Source organism: Salvia hispanica, chromosome 6 (assembly GCF_029641045.1).
Source record: "Salvia hispanica isolate PSC_SH4W2 chromosome 6, Shi_PSC_v1, whole genome shotgun sequence".
In the NCBI taxonomy this organism is placed as follows: Eukaryota; Viridiplantae; Streptophyta; class Magnoliopsida; order Lamiales; family Lamiaceae; genus Salvia; species Salvia hispanica.
The window spans coordinates 47,189,653-47,206,368 of NC_142697.1; the positions used below are offsets into that span (position 1 = coordinate 47,189,653).

Consider the following 16,716-nt stretch of genomic DNA (forward strand, 5'->3'; position numbering starts at 1 on the left):
TTTCCATCTCAACAAAGGATAATCAATAATGTATCACAAATACCAAAGTACTACTCCCTCCATCCCAGAGAAGTTGGCATACTTTGTAAATGGTACAAGATTTTAGGAGGTTTTGTTTTGTGTGTTAAATGGAGAGAGAAAATATAATTTTTATATTTATGTGAGAGAGAACTTTTTCCAAAAAGGGAAAATGTGACATCTTTTGTGGGACAAACTAAAAAGGAAAGTGTGCCATCTTTTGTGGGACGGAGGGAGTACTATTTCACACAAACAATCTTCCTTTGTCTTTGTCTTTGTCTTTTGCTTTTCTCATACTATTTCTTGCTCGATGTTATTGAAATAAGTTTAGTGGAAAGTGAGGTCTACCTACTCTTTATAGCAAAAATTAACCAGGACTCCCAATGGTGGATAGACTAAAATAATAAACTAGGACTCCTAATAGCGGACGATAGAGTAAGAGAGAATAAAAAGTAGACAGACATTTCTAACTCACAAATGTGTCATTTAGGAATGGACATCCCAAAAAGAAAAAGTTTATCACTTAGATGGGTAAGAGATTATTTAAGTAACAACTCTTCTTTTTCTTTTTCTTTTCCTTTTTTTCTTCTCTTTCGTCTTTTACTTTCGTATACAATCATATTTCTATTACGTCTACTTTAACTTTGTATGATTACTTTACTATTGATATAATCTCAAACAGCCACTAAATGATTAAGAAAACTACTCTAACTCTAATTAAATTGAGGCTTTAGGGCTCTATGTATTTAGTTGGGCCGGAAAATGTTCATTCAGCCCAATCACTATTTTTTCAAGACCAATACAAGTTCTACCATTTCAGGTTGGATCTATCAAGAAAAGGGTACTGTTTGTCGAAAACAAGCAGAAATATTATTATTTTTATGTTGCTTTATTTATTACTGCGTCTACTCGTCATCTAATTTTGGTTCATTTGATGTTAGAATTGTTGTATTGGAGCTAATCAGCACTTAATTTGAAAAGTTGTGAGAGTTGGATAAGCCATCATTGCTCATATTCTATAGTAGTAATAAATTGTGTTAATTAATATAGCCAAAAAATTTCCTATGAATAACTAGTAATCCCTTCATTCCACAATAGTTGAGTCGTTTTTCTATTTTGGAAAGTTCATTCATAGTTGAGTCATTTCCCGATATGATAATAATTATCTTACTGTTCATTTTAGGTCAAATATCTCCAAGATAGAGATAGAGTAGTTATCTACCCTACCAAACTACCCCGCAATGTATATATATAATCTACATTAAGACGCGTGCCCTTAATTTGAAAAAAACAAGTACTAAAAATCTAAAAAATTTAATTTGAACTGATGTTGAATCACAAGTTTACATATAGGTGACCAGCTTACATTAATTGGAATACATGAATCATACACTACTTCCAACATGAGAAAGGAATATGAAGCAATCACCACTTAATTCAATCAGAGAATCTTTTTCTTTTTCTCTTTTCTTTATCTTTGTCTCTGTGTCTTGCTTTTCTCACAGTTTGTGACATGACTACAACATATATTGCATTGGATTCAGCTCATAGATTTTTTGCCATCTTACTTCTAGGAAATGTCTGAGAATTGGATAAGCAATCATTGCTCATATTTTATAATACTATTAAATTTGGTTATAGTATTAGTTTAGTAAAAAAATCATAGGTGTGTGCTCAAATGCTAACTAAGTTACGGTAATTACTAATAACTAATATCAATTTTGTATGTTAAAAACATCAACACAAAGACATAAATTTATCAATCTTCTTGTGTTGATAAAATTATGTCTCTTTGTGTTGACATTTTAAATTTACATGTTGTATTGATATAATTATGTCTTTGTATTGATAATTTTAACACACAATATTGAAAGTTATTAGTTATTACTGTAAATTAGTTAGCACACTAACACAACCCAAAAATCATATTATTAACTTTGAGGGTGGTATATGATGAACATTCATACGTCCTGATTCTGAAAAAACAAAATATTTGTTTGAATTGATGTTCAATGGCTGCCAAGAAACACATAATCACAGGTTACGTATAACTAATTAAGAAAGATGCCCTTAATCTTTTAACTTTTATGGATATGGAGAAGTAAAAATTTGAGCAACTGTAAAAATTTTAAAAAGAAGCAAGCTACAACCTTCATTAAATTTAAAACACACTCAAACAAATAAGGTAAGACAAGAACATAAGTCCAAAATTGAGCTTTTTCTTCAATCCACGGCCTCAATGTTGCCATCTCTGATCATTTTTTCACCGCAGAAGTTGAGACAAATGAAGAAGTTGCAGAATGCACAGTAAAAACCAGTCTCTTCATGCCTATCCTTACCACAAACGTCGCAGCGGCGTTTTGTAGTGAGAAGTTGAAAGGTGAGAGGGTGTGGATGGGTTTCTGCATTCACATCATATTCCTGTCCCAATTTGATGTTTCTATCCTCACCGGATGTGGTTAGAAAGCATCTCGGATGGATGGATATATCGCAGCTGCGGCAGTGATACATCCAATGCTTGGGATGCATTTCTTGCTCGCATTGATTGCAGTAGAAATCACCGGGACGGTTTAGAGTGGCGTCGTGAGTCAAGAGCAGCTGGTGGTGCTTGTCCCATTTAAGGCTGGTGGTTGATGCCGGCAGCCCTGCGCATTTAAAGTGCACGCTGAAATCACAGCTGCCGCATTCGTAGCTGTTATCTTCATCTATTAAGTATTCACAGGCATCACAATTGATGAAACCTTGTCTCTTAAGCGTATGTTGTGCAGAACGAAGGTTGAGGGGGTGTGGAGGGTGAGCTGCGTGATATATGGTGTCCGGCATTGAAGCGCACTTTTTATCTACTCTGAAGCCATTGCATTTTGTACAAGCATAATACAGACCATTAGTATCTTTCCTACAGACTAGACAAAATGACCACTCCCATGGTTTAAGTTTGTCAGCGGATCGAAGGACAAGGCTGCAGTAATCTCTCTCATGTTTGTGGAGGAGAGGAAGAGAGGAGAGCTGAGTTGGCAAGAGGAAGCACGCCAAATGAAGATAGTATTTGCATGAGCTGATGCTACATCTCATGTAGTAGTAGTTGTTATCTTTACTACTACTACTACCTGAACAAGAAGACGAAGAAGAAGATGATGATAATGATGTTTGTTTCACAAGTATCGGAGTAATGCACCCATTACATATTAACTCCGATTTTCTACTAGAGTAGTCTTCTTCATCATCATCATCATCACTATTTTCTTCTTTTTGTTCTTGAAATGATGATGATGATGAGGATGAGACTAATCTGAGTTTGTGATAGTGGAACTCATAATCAACATCATCTTGATGATCAAGGATGAGTGAATGTGGATATGTATCAACTCCTTGTCTCCTTAGAAAAGCTCCAATTAGGTCCTCGCCCACTACCACATCACTCATTGGAAACTCCATAATCCCTTTCTCTCTACATGCAATGCAACAAAAACAAACATTTCAACATATATAAACCAACAATTTTTCCAAAAAGATATGAATGAGACAAGAGTATTGATTATACCGAGTGGTGAGGAGAGATTTGTCAAGGGCGCAGGTGAGATGGACAACGTAGCTGCAAAGCTCACAATGATATATCCATTGTTTGGAGTGTAATCTTTTTATGCACACATCACAATGGTAGTCATATCTGAGATATTGAGGTGGAACATGAAAAGAGAGAGAGAGGGAGTGATGGTGATCTTCCCTTTGGATATTCTGAGGCAAGGAAGCACATCTCTCGTGGATCCAATACTCACAATCATCTCCGTTGCACACATAGGAACTCCCTCTCCGTGTGGTGCCACAAGCATCGCACTTAAATGAACAACTTCTCCTCAGAAACAAGAGTTGATGCTTGGGGTGACTCGGATGACTTATGCCGCTGCTGCTCTGCTTCTCACCATCTTCAGCTGGATACATCATGTCGCTTCCCTGCGCGCATCTGATGTGCGTCACAAACGAACACTCTGCATCCGCACATGTGTAAAAAACTCTCAAGGCAGTCCTTTGGCAGATTGAACACCGCCCTGCCAAATCCTCAATGTAAAATTGTTGAGTGAGTATGTGCTGAGGGTGCATTGCGTGCCTGATGTTCCTCGGCGCCTCTGCACAGTCTTCATGCAGTAGCAAGGGAGACCCACATTTCTGGCTACATACGTAACATTTCTCTCCTCTTGTAAAATACCTTAGACACCCATAACAGGTTCCTCTTCCACGAGCTTCCACCAAAGTAAGTGGATGCTCGTGGTACCAATGATCAAACATCTCCCTCTCCTCCTTCTCTTCTATCTCATTTTCTACTTTCTCACTCATTCTTATCGTTTGTGTTTGTGTTTGTGTGAGGAGGTGTCCAGACGAACTTATGAATATATAGTGAAAAGTACTCTATGGAATCATACAACAACTTCCCATGTCAGCAATGAATAATGTATCACAAAAATCAAAGTGTTTCACTCTCCCTTTATCTCGTATCTTTTGTTTTTCTCAATTAGACACACACATAAAAAACTGTTTCTTCCTACTGTCCCCATTAATGTCACATATTTGGCCCATCCAAGTTTTAAGAAATTGTTTAGTTTTATAAAGAAAAGTGGTCAAAATTTTAGTGGAACGTGAACCCACTTTTATATACTAAAAATAGAATTTTTTTTTTTTAGTCCGTCTCCTAAAAATGAAAACTTTCAAAATTTCTCTCTCTAATGAGACCGGATTCATTTTCCAGTAACACACTACGTTATCAATTTTACATTAAAATTCATGTCATTTCAAAAGTTCCTATTTTTGAGTGACGGAGAGAATATTATAATAATTGTGAGTTGAATGGGTTAATGGAATGCGAGATCCACTTACCACAAACAATAAAAATAAAATGGAACATTTATTGAAAATCGTCCCAAAAAAAAAATACTTCCATCGTCCCAAGATAAGTGAGCCAAAACTTTCGGCACGAGATTTAAGAAAATGGGATTTTGTTAGTAAAGTGAAATGTGAATAAAGTAAGAAAGTTAATAAAGTAGAGAGGAAAAAGTAAGAATGAGAATGCCAAAAAAGGAAATGACTTACTTATCTTGGGACGTCCCAAAAAAGAATATGAGTCGCTTATCTTGGGACGGAGGGAGTATAAGGTACTCCTATTTAATAGGTACATGAAGGAATACTATCTTTTCAACAACTCTTTCTCTTTCTCTTTTCCTTTTCCTTTTCCTTTTCCTTTTCCTTTTCCGATATAATCATATACTCCCTCCGTCCCATAAAGATTGTCCCATTTTTACTGGGCACGGGTTTTAAGAAATGTAATGAAAAGTGAGTTGAAAAAGTTAGTGGAACATGAGTCCTACTTTTATATATTAATTTTATAATAAAATGTGAGTAGGAATGAGTTAGTGTAATATGTGATCCACTACCAAAAATGGTAAGAATTAAAATGGGACAAATTTTGTGGAATCGACGAAAATGGAAAAATGGGACAATCTTTCTTGGACGATGGAGTATCTATCACGTGTAATTTTATATTGTATGAGTATGACTACAATACTATTGATGGAGTATGATACTAAGATATTAGATACTACCTCTGTCCCCCAAATTTTGACACAGTTATCGATCCATTCCTTAAATTTTGACACATTTCACTTTTTACCATTTTTTGGAGTTGATCTCATATTCTACTAACTCATTCCTGCTCACATTTTATTATAAAACTAATACTTTAAAAGTAGGACCCAAATCCCATCAACTTTTTCAACTCATTTTTCATTACATTTCTTAAAATCTGTACTGGGCTAAGATGTGTCAAAGTTTGGGAGACGGAGGCAGTACTTTATTTTTGTCCTTAAACCGCCGCTATATGCTGCTCCATATGGCTAAGAATACTACTCTTTAGGCCTCTATTGACTTTAGTTGGGCCACTAAAAAGGTTTATTCAGCCCAATTTACACTGGTGGATATTGATGGCCTTTAGACCACTACAATTGGGCTGGCTAAAATCATTATTACTATTTGTTATGTCAATGAGACATTTTTTAACAAAAAAAAATATATAAAAGAAATGTTATGTCAATGAGACATTATTACTGCTTCTTTTCTTTGAATTCAAATCAAAGATTTTTATCATTTCGTCCTGATATTACTAGTAGTATACTATGATATACATTTATATGTCTTGAATTTGAAAAAGTGAATATTGAACTGAAATTAAATCACAAGTTAATACAACAAAGAAATAGAATGCCCTACTGCTAGTGTACGTAGAGAGGTTTTTAATTAGTGTATGAGTGTGTGAAGAAGAGAACGCATGCCATGTTCATGAAGAAGATGGGGTCTATAATAGTAGGTTGATTAGGTGAGGGTAACCTAGTCTTCTAATAAATAAAGCTTTCATATTAAATTGATTGATTGATAATAACACAAACCTTCAGAAACACGTGAGAAAATTGGAATAAACCAAACTTCAAATATGAGAAAAGAATGTTGAATGAGGTAGTATTATCTTTTAGAAAAAAAAACAATCCAGCTCACAACTTATTACTTGGAATTGAAGAATCATACAAAACTCCCAATATGAGAATAGAATGTAAGACATCACTACTTAATTCAATCAAAGAATCACCTTTTTTTTATTTTTCCTCTTTGTTTTGTTTTTGTCTTTGTCTTTTGCTTTTCTCACAAGTACAATATTGCATTGGATTCAGCTCATAGATTTTTTTGCCTTCTTACTTCTAGGAAAAGTCTGAGAGTTGGATTATCCACCGTTGCTCACATTTTATATTAAGTTGGGTTACATATTTAATTTAGGAAATACTCTTATATGGTGAACATTAATACATCGTGATTTTGAAAAAAATAAATATGTATTTGAACTGATATTCAATCACTACCAAGAAACACATAATCACGGGTTAAAGACGTAAAAATTTGAGCAAGTGTATTTTAGAAAGCAAGCTTCATTAAATTAGAAATAACAAACACACTCAAACAAATACGGTATGAAATGTAGAAGAATAAAATGGTAAACATTTAGTTTTGTTTTTCAATCCACAGCCTCAATGTTGCCATCTTTGATCATTTTTGTGCAGTAGTAACAAAGGAAGAACATGCACGGTGCACAGTAAAATCCTTCCCATCCATGCCTATACTCACGACAAACGTCGCAGCGGCGTTTTGTAGTGAGAAGTTGGAAGGTGAGAGTGTGGCGGTGAGCTCCGGCTATCACATATTTTTGACCAAACTTGATGTTTCTAAACCAGTCGGATGTAGTGACAAGGCATCTCGGATGGAAGGATATATCGCAGCTGCGGCAGTGATACATCCAACGCTTGGGATTCATTTGTTTCTCGCATTGATTGCAGTAGAAATCACCGGGACGGTTTAGAGTGGCATCGTGCATCAAAAGCAGCAGGTGGTGTTTGTCCCATCTACGGCTGGTGTTTGATGCCGGCAGCACCGCGCATTCAAAGTGCACGATGTAATCACAGCTGCCGCATGCATAGCTATTATTAGCACACCAGAAATGATCGTTACAGCCATCACATGATGTATCGGAAGCTCTTATCTCAGTATCTTCTTTTGATAGAAGGTTGAGGGTGTGTGGAGGGTGAGCTGCATGATATATGGTTTCCGGCATTGAAGCGCACTTTATATCTACTTTGAAGCCATCATCACATTTCGTACAGGCATAATACAGACCATTCGTATGTGTACAACAGAGTCTGCAATATGTCGACTCCCATGGTTTATGTTTGTCACCGGATTGAAGGACAAGGCTGTGATCATTCTCATTCTCATTCTCATGTTGGTGGAGGAGAGGAAGAGAAGAGATCTGATGTGGCAAGTGGAAGCACGCCAAGTGAAGATAGTATTTGCATGATCTCATGCTGCATCTCATGTAGTAGTAATCTTTACTACTACTACTACCTGAACAAGAAGATGAAGAAGAAGAAGATGATGTTTGTTTTAGAAATATCGGAGTAATGCACGCATCACATATTAACTCCGACTTTCTACAAGAGTAGTCTTCCTCATCATCATCATCACTATTTTCTTCATCTTCTTCTTCTTGAAGTGATGATGATGCTGAGGAGGAGACTAATGTGAGTTTGTGATGGTGGAACTTATAATCAACAACATCATGATGAGGGATGAGTGTATGTGCATCAACTCCTTGTCTCCTTAGAAAAGCTCCAATTAGGTCCTCACCCACAGCCACATCATTTATTGGAAACTCCATTATCCCTTTCTCTCTACAAGCAACGCAACAAAAACACACATTTCAACACGTATAATAATATCATATTTACATAATGAAGAAAGACATGGATGATTATACCTTGTGACGTGGGACGATTTGGTGAAGGCGCAGTTGAGATGGACAGCATAGCTGCAAAGCTCGCAATGATATATCCAATATTTGGATATTAAAAATTTTCTGCACACCTCACAACGGTAGTTATACTTGCGATAGTGAAGCGGGACATGGAAAGAGAGAGAGAGGGAGTGATGGTGGCCTTCCCGTTCAATGGTATGAGGCAATGAAGCACATCTCTGATGGATCCAATACTGACAGTCGACATCAAGGCATGTGTAGGAACTCCCTTTGGCATGTGTGGTGCCGCAAGCATCACACTTGAAGGTGCAAAACCTCCTAAACAGCTTCAATTCATGGTTGGGGTGACTCGGATGGTGTATGATGCTGCGCTCGTCATCTTCGGCTCCATACATCATGTCGCTTCCCTGTGCGCATCTGATATGCGCCTGAAACCTGCATTTTGCGCTCGTACATCTGTAGAAGATGTTTTGTAAGTAGTCTTGGCAGATAGAGCAGGGCGTTCGCCATTCGAAGCCGGATAAATGTTGAGTGAGTGTGTGTTGAGGGTGCATTGCGTGTCTGATATTCCTCGGCGCCTCTGCACAGTCTTCATGCAGTACACATGAAGACCTACATTTCTGGCTACACCCATAACCTTTCTCTCCACTTCTCAAAAACCCAGCACACCAAAGACAGTATTCTCTTTCACGAGTTTCCACCAAAGTAAGTGGATGCTCGTGGCTCCAATGATTAATCATCTCTCTCTCCTCTTCTATCTCATTTTCTACTTTCCCACTCATTGTTGTGCGTGTGTGTGTGTGTGTGTGATTTCCTCTTACTTCTTATGTTTGTGTGTGCAAGAGAGGCTTGAGAGCTATGGAAATATTTATCTCCTGAATGCTCTACTTTCATTAATTACTTAGGCTTTGATAGGTGACCAGCTCACATAAATTAGAATAGAAGAATCATACTCCCTCCGTCCCCGAATACTTGAGACAGTTTGACCCGGCACGGGAATTAAGAAAGTGTTTGACTTTGTATTAAATGAAGGTGTGTAGTGGAGTTTGGGTCCCACACTATTTATAAATGTAAGGGAGGGAGAATGAGAATGGTGAGTATAATGGCATAAATGTGTAAATTCAATGAACAAGGAGGGGCATATTTAGTGTCCATATTTAGTAAATCAAACTGTGTCAAGTATTCGGGGACGGACCGAAATGACAAACTGTGTCAAGTATTCGGGGACGGAGGGAGTACAAAATTTCCAATATGAGAAAAAAAATGTAACTATTGCTTTTCTCTGTTTGTGATTTGTCTTTTGCTTTTTCATAAACTGTCTTTATCTTTTGCTTTTATCTTTAAATTCAGTTTAAAGATTTTAAAGTAGCGTTCTTACTCCTATAAAAAGTCGTGAGAGTTGGATAAGCCATCATTGCACATGTTTAACTTAGGCACAAAAGCGAATGAATAATTGTGTACTCCGTATACTATATAATGTGTTAATTAATACCTCATGATTTAAAAAAATGAATATTAAAATATTTGCTCTCTGTCCGTCATTAGGAGTCTCGTTTATTTGGAATGGGACATCCCAAAAAATTATACACCTATATCACTTGGGGTGGAACGAAGGAATATTTAAGTAACAACTCTTCTTTTTCTTTTTCTTTTTCTTTTTCTTTTTCTTTTTTTCTTCTCTTTCTCATTCGTCTTTTACTTTCGTATATAATAATCATATTTCTATCACGTCTAATTTAACTTTGCATGATTACTTTACTATTGATATAACACTAAAATATATTATTTCTTTGTCCTCAAACAGCCACTAAATGATTAAGAAAACTACTCCAACTCTAATTAAATCGAGGCTTTAGGCTCTATGTATTTAGTTGGGCCAGAAAATGTTCATTCAGCCCAATCACAATTTTTTCAAGACCAATACATGTTCTACCATTTCAGGGTGAATTTATCAAGAAAAGGGTACTGTTTATAGAAAACGATTTTAACGTAGAGTTGCAGAAATATTATTTTTTGATGTTCTTCTAATGTGATGGTTGTATGAAGTGGAAAATATTCCAGTTCTTATTTCACTTTCCTATACTTATATTACTGCATCTACTCGTCATCTAATTTTGGTTCATTTGACGTTAGAATTGTTGTATTGGAGCTAATCAGCACTTATTTTAATGGTATGTGTAAGTTTCCCTTTTATACTCCCTTCATTCACGAAAAATAGTCTCATTTTATCATTTTTAAAGTATCTATAAAAAATAGTCACGTTTCAAAATAGAAACTCTCTCGTACTTTTCATTTTTTCACATTTACTCTTGTTACTTTTTGTCTTTCACACTTCTACTTTATCTGTTTTTTCTATCTCTTTTCTCTTATTTTATTATTTCTTTTATTAAAACTGTGTCATCCTAAATAAGATTATTTTTCGTGAGCGAAACAAGTATTAAATTTTGATTTTATCCATAAAAATTAGTCTGTTTCTAATTTTGGTAATTCTCACTCACATGAGGTGCGGTCACTCTACATCAATATTACCTCATCTGTTGCTATACTCTTCCCATATTTTTATTTTCAGTACGTCCGTCGTTACGTGTCCTATTACATTTTACTACTTTTAGTAAATAGACCTTGCATTGCACTTACGTGTTCTATTACTTTTTACTATTTTTAATAAATAGATCTTGCATTGCACTGATTCATTCCACTTTCACATATTTTCTTTTACATTTCTTAAATTTTAAGTCGGGCCAAAGAGAGGATATTTATTCGCGGAGGGGTGACTAATACTATCCAACGGCCCAATTACAACTTTTGTGAATCTATAAGGCCCATTTTGTTTATAAATTAGTTTTATCCACTCTAGCTCACAACTTATTAGTTGTTGTTGGGAACAGAACAACACATCAAAGTCAAAATGCTTTATTTCCTGATTTTTTTTTACTTTTAACTTTTATTCATATAATTTCATTAACCATTGAATTAGGCATGAAATTACTTAAGGCTTAGAATCTTAGAGAGGTGACCAGCTCACATATATTGGAATACAAGAATAGAAAACAACTTCCAATATGAGGAAAGAATGTAACTTTTGCTTTACTCTTTGTCTTTTGCTTTCTCATGTATTGTCTTAATCTTTTAATTTTTTTTCTTTGAATTCAATTGAATGGTTTTTAGCATTTCTTACTGTTATAACTTGAAGTGAAGTTGAATCACAACTTAACAACTAAAGAGGTACTTAATCATTAGTCATATATATGCATTAGTCTTTTGCTTTTCTCAGAGTGGGTGGGTGCTACGGATTCTAATGACCCACACTGAATGGCAACAGATAGTCCAACACTAAATCTCGTCCTTAGAGACCGGCCTATTAGAAGAGAGAGCTTATTTTATTTATAAACCTCACACTCGTTGGTCTTCACTACCGGCTTCGTTCATTAATTATGCATATGTTATTTGATCAAAATATTCATTCTTGTGCTTCATTTTACCATTGTATCATAGTTATTGCTATATGGAGTACGACTCAACAACAACTTTCAAACAAATCCCTTTGACCACTTAGGCATGAAATTAATTAGGCTTTTTCATAGGTGACCAGCTCACATAAATTGGAATCGAACGAATCATACGAAACTTCCGATATGAGAAAAGAATGTATAAATCACCACTTAATTCAATTCCAATTCAAGAATCTCCTTTTTTATTTCTATGTATTTGCCTTTGTCTTTTGTCTTTCTCTTTGTGTCGTTGCTTGTCTTTTGCTGTCCTTACATTTTGTCTTTATATCTTTTACTTTTCTCTTTCAATTCAGCTCAAAGATTTACAGCATTTCTATATGATGTACATTTAGACGTCCTTATTTATAAAGTTGTAAGAGTTGGATAAGCCATCATGGCTCAAATTTGATAGTAATAATAAATTGTGTTAATTAATTTAGGCAAAAATTTAGTATGAATAACTAGTAATCCCTCCGTTCCACCATAGTTGATTCGCTTTTCCATTTTGGGAAGTTCCTTCATATAGAGTCATTTCTCGATATGGTAATAATTATCTTTTTTTCTTTCCTACTTTATTCACTTTTCTATTTTATTCTCTCTATATATATGATCTACATTAAGACGCGCGCCCTTAATTTGGAAAAAACAAATACTAAAAATCTAAAAAATATAATTTGAACTGATGTTGAAGCACAAGTTAATACAACAAAGCCCTTAATTAATCGCTCACACGGCTAGCTCAGCTGGTCTTCAAAGCGACCATTGAGCTTAAAGTTTAACTTAGGAACTTGTAGTGTGATATATGATGAACATTAATACGTGCTGATTTTGAAAATATAAATGTTGTTTTTTGAATTGATGTTAAGTCACTACCAAGAAGAAACACATAATAATCACGGTTAATATGACTAAGAAAGATGTCCTTAATATTTAAGCATGTGAAGAAGTAAAAATTTTCTGTATTTGAAAGGCAAGCTACACTCTTCATTAAATTAAAAATAACAAACACACTCAAATAAATGCAGTATGAAAAACATATGTCTACTAAACATTGAGCTTGTTTTTTTTCAATCCACGGCCTCAACGGTGCCTTTTCTGATCATTTTTTCTCCGCAAGAGTGGAAACAAATGAAGAAGACGCACGATGCACAGTAAAATCCAAGTGATTCATGCCAAGGGTAACGACAAACGTCGCAGCGGCATTTTGTAGTGAGAATTTGAAAGGTGAGTGTGTGGCAGTGAGCTCTGGGGATGAGAAATTTCTGACCAAACTTGATGTTTCTATACCGGCCGGATGTAGTTTGGAGGCATCTCGGATGGAAGGATATATCGCAGCTGCGGCAGTGATACATCCAGCTTTTGGGATTCATATCTCCCTCGCATTGATTGCAGTAGAAATCACCAGGACGATTTACAGTGGCGTCGTGCGTCAAAGGCAGCGGGTGGTTCTTGTCCCATCTAAGGCTGGTGGTTGATGCTGGCAAAATCGCGCATTTAAAGTGCACCATGAAATCACAGCTGCCGCATGCATAGCTATTACAAGCCGTAAAGAAGGAATCAGGACAGCCATCACATTTAACGTTATCTCGTTTCCTAGTATCTTCTTTGGAGAGAAGGTTAAGGGAATGGTGAGGGTGAGCTGCATGATACATAGTGTCCGGCATTGAAGCGCACTTTATATCTAATTTGTAGCTATAGCATTTTGTACAGGCATAATACAGACCATTCGTATATTTACGGCAGACGCTGCATTCTTGCCATTTCCATGGTTTAAGTTTGTCACCGGATTGAAGGACAAGGCTGTGATCGTGGATGAGAGGAAGAGAGGAGAGCTGAGGTGGCAAGCGGAAGCAAGCCAAGTGGAGATAGTATTTGCATGATCTTATGCTACATCTCATGTAGTAGTATTCTTTACTACTACAATTACTACCTGAAGAATATATCGGAGTAATGCACCCATCACATATTAACTCCGATTTTCTACATGAGTAGTCTTCCTCATAATCATCATCACTATTTTTTTCATCTTCTTCTTCTTGAAATGATGGTGATGATGAGGAGACTAATCTGAGTTTGTGATTGTGGAACTTATAATCAACAACATTTTGATGATCAATGATGGGTGAATGTGTATGTGTATCTCCTCCTTGTCTCCTTACAAAATCTCCAATTAGGTCCTCACCCACAGCCACATCACTTATTGGAAACTCCATAATCCCCTTCTCTCTACATGCAACAAAAACACACATTTCAACATATATAAACCAACAAATTTTCACGAAAGATATGGATGAAAGAAGAGTACTGATCATACCGAGTGGTGAGGAGCGATTTCTTGAAGGCGCAGGTGAGATGGACAACGTAGCTGCAAAGCTCACAATGATACACCCAATTTTTGGTTACTAATCTTTTTCTGCAGACATCACAATGGTAGTCATGTCTGAGATATTGAGGAGGGACATGGAAAGAGAGAGAGAGGGAGTGATTGTGTTCCTTCCTTTGAATATTCTGAGGCAAGGAAGCACATCTCTCATGGATCCAATACTCACAATCATCATTGGTACACAAGTAGGAACTCCCCTTGGCGCCTGTGGTGCCACAAGCGTCGCACTTGAAGGAACAACTTCTCCTCAGGAACAAGAGTTGATGCTCAGGGTGACTCGGATGGTGTATGGTGCGCTTGTCACATTCAGCTGCATACATCATGTCGCTGCCCTGCGCGCAACTGGAATGCATCAAAAGTGTACATTCTGCGCTCGTACATCTGTAAAAAATTCCCCAGACATACCATTGGCAGATTGGACAGCGGCCTCCGCCAACACTGAATTGGCTGAATTGTTGAGTGAGTGTGTGTTGAGGGTGCATTGCGTGCCTGATCTTCCTCGGCGCCTCTGCACAGTCTACATGTAGTAGCGCTTCATACCCACATTTCTGGCTACATCTATAACCTTTCTCTCCTCTTCTAAAATACTTTCGACACCCATAACAGTATTCTCCTCCACGAGATCTCACCAAAGTAAGTGGATGCTCGTGGATCCAATGATCAACCATCTTTCTCTCCTCCTCTTCTATCTCATTTTCTACTTTCTTACTCATTCTTATGTTTGTGTGTATTTTCTTTTTACTTCTTCTATTTGTGTGTGTGTATATATAATGAAACATACTATTGAATCATACCACTAACTTCCCATGTCAGCAAAGAATAATGTATCACGATAATTGAAGTTCCCTTTTTCTCAATTAGACACACACATAATAAACTAGGAGTAATTTCTTACTCTCTTCTATCCCCATTAATTTCACATATTTGATCAGTAATGTTTTAAGAAATTATTTAAATTTATAAAGAAAAGTGGTCAAAAATTTAGTGGAATGTAAACCCACTTTTATATACTACTCCCTTCATCCCCTAAAATAGAAACTTTTTTTTCTTTTTAATCCGTCTCTTAAAATTAAAATTTTTGAAACTTTTTTTTTCACTAATGAGACGATATCCATTTTCTACTAACACACTTTTCTTTTTATTTCTCTTACGTTATCAATTTTATATTAAAACTTGTGTCGTTTCAAAAGTTCCTATTTTTAGGGGACAAAGGGAGTATTATAATAATTATGAGTAGAATAGATTAATGAAATGTGAGATCCACTTTACCACAAATAATAAAAATAAAATAGAATATTTATTGATAATCGTCCAAATAAAAAGAACATAAAGTATTTGATAGGTACATGAAGGAATACTATCTTTTAAAAACTGAATCACACCAAACTTCTAATATTATTAGCAAAGTTAATAGAGTAGTACTCCCTCCGTCCCGGATAATTCGGGTCACTTTGACCGGGCACGGTTTTTAAGAATTGTAATGAAAAGTGAGTTAAAAAAGTTAGTGGAATGTGGGTCCTACCTTTATATATTAGTTTTATAATAAAATGTGAGTAGGAATGAGTTAGTGGAATGTGGGGTCCACTACCAAAAATGGTAAAAGTGAAGTGAGACAAATTATGTGGAACAGACCGAAATGGAAAACTGAGACGAATTATCTGGGACGGAGAGAGTATCAAGCAACAACCTTTCTCTTTCTCTTTAGCTTTCGAAAGTAGTACTCCCTCTGTCCCATAATAGATGTCACATTTTCTTTTTTAGTTTGTCCCACAAAAGATGTCACAGTTTCTCTTTTGGTAAAAGTTCTCTCTCACATTAACATAAATATACTATTTTTTCTATCTACTCAACACACAAAATAACATCTCCTAAAATGCTGTGTCACTACCCAAGTGTGCCATCTTTTATGGGACGGAGGGGTATCAAGCAACAACTCTTTCTCTTTCTCTTTCGCTTTCGCTTTTGCTTTTGCTTTTGCTTTTGCTTTTCCGATATAATCATATATCTATCGCGTCTAATTTTATTTTGTATGACTAAACTACTATTGATGGAGTATAATACTAAGATATTTTATATTTGTCCTTAAACAGCCGCTATATGCTACTCCATATGGCTAAGAAAACTACTCTTTCCGATGAGGATCATCTATGTCATTTCATACTCCATCTCCTGCTACATATATATAAACATGAGTGATAGACTTCACTATCATTTATCATATTTGTGTGTATATAGTACTCCCTTCGTTCCGTTCCATATTAATAGAGTCATTTTTCTATTTCAGAAAGTTCCAAGTTAATTGAGTCATTTCTATTTTTGGCCAAAAGTAATTCTCCTTTTTACTTTATTTTCTCTTCATATGTCTTATTTTATTCTCTCTTACTTTTTCCACCATGCATTTAACATATTATTCTTAAACTCCGTGCCGAAAAGAAATGTCTCTATTACCAAGGAACGGAGGGAATAGTAGATAGAGTAAGAAA

At 35.9% G+C, this 16,716-nt stretch overlaps 3 protein-coding genes across 4 annotated transcripts; all 3 read right to left on the bottom strand.

Moving 5' to 3' along the window:
* Window positions 1-2,115: 2,115 nt before the first annotated feature.
* On the bottom strand, window positions 2,116-4,351 carry LOC125205010 (uncharacterized). Of its 2 annotated transcripts, XM_048103797.2 has the most exons (3): window positions 3,560-4,351; window positions 2,760-3,466; window positions 2,116-2,663 (listed from the first exon to the last, which is right to left on the bottom strand). In XM_048103797.2, the coding sequence occupies exons 1-3, from the start codon at window positions 4,348-4,350 to the stop codon at window positions 2,242-2,244; spliced, it is 1,920 nt and encodes a 639-aa protein (XP_047959754.2). In that variant the 5' UTR covers window position 4,351; the 3' UTR covers window positions 2,116-2,241. The 2 variants fall into 2 exon arrangements, with proteins under 2 accessions (XP_047959754.2, XP_047959753.2); XM_048103796.2 differs by having other exon boundaries at window positions 2,116-3,466.
* A 2,644-nt stretch (window positions 4,352-6,995) lies between these two features.
* On the bottom strand, window positions 6,996-9,141 carry LOC125203306 (uncharacterized). Its single transcript, XM_089062043.1, has 2 exons — window positions 8,363-9,141; window positions 6,996-8,276 (listed from the first exon to the last, which is right to left on the bottom strand). Exons 1-2 carry the CDS (start codon window positions 9,139-9,141, stop codon window positions 7,067-7,069), a joined length of 1,989 nt encoding a protein of 662 aa, XP_088918169.1. The 3' UTR covers window positions 6,996-7,066.
* A 3,717-nt stretch (window positions 9,142-12,858) lies between these two features.
* LOC148924054 (uncharacterized) lies at window positions 12,859-14,946 on the bottom strand. Its single transcript, XM_089059860.1, has 2 exons — window positions 14,156-14,946; window positions 12,859-14,076 (listed from the first exon to the last, which is right to left on the bottom strand). Exons 1-2 carry the CDS (start codon window positions 14,944-14,946, stop codon window positions 12,918-12,920), a joined length of 1,950 nt encoding a protein of 649 aa, XP_088915986.1. The 3' UTR covers window positions 12,859-12,917.
* Between the last annotated feature and the right edge of the window lie 1,770 nt (window positions 14,947-16,716).

Excerpts from the sequence above, each read along its gene's own strand:
- LOC125203306 (XM_089062043.1), bottom strand. The coding sequence starts at position 9,141 with ATGAGTGGGAAAGTAGAAAATGAGATAGAAGAGGAGAGAGAGATGATT. Across the intron at positions 8,277-8,362 it reads AAATCGTCCCACGTCACAAG|AGAGAAAGGGATAATGGAGT; the intron begins GTATAATCATCC and ends CGTTGCTTGTAG.
- LOC148924054 (XM_089059860.1), bottom strand. The coding sequence starts at position 14,946 with ATGAGTAAGAAAGTAGAAAATGAGATAGAAGAGGAGGAGAGAAAGATG. Across the intron at positions 14,077-14,155 it reads CTCACCACTCGGTATGATCA|AGAGAAGGGGATTATGGAGT; the intron begins GTACTCTTCTTT and ends TGTTGCATGTAG.
- LOC125205010 (XM_048103796.2), bottom strand. The coding sequence starts at position 4,350 with ATGAGTGAGAAAGTAGAAAATGAGATAGAAGAGAAGGAGGAGAGGGAG. Across the intron at positions 3,467-3,559 it reads AAATCTCTCCTCACCACTCG|AGAGAAAGGGATTATGGAGT; the intron begins GTATAATCAATA and ends CATTGCATGTAG.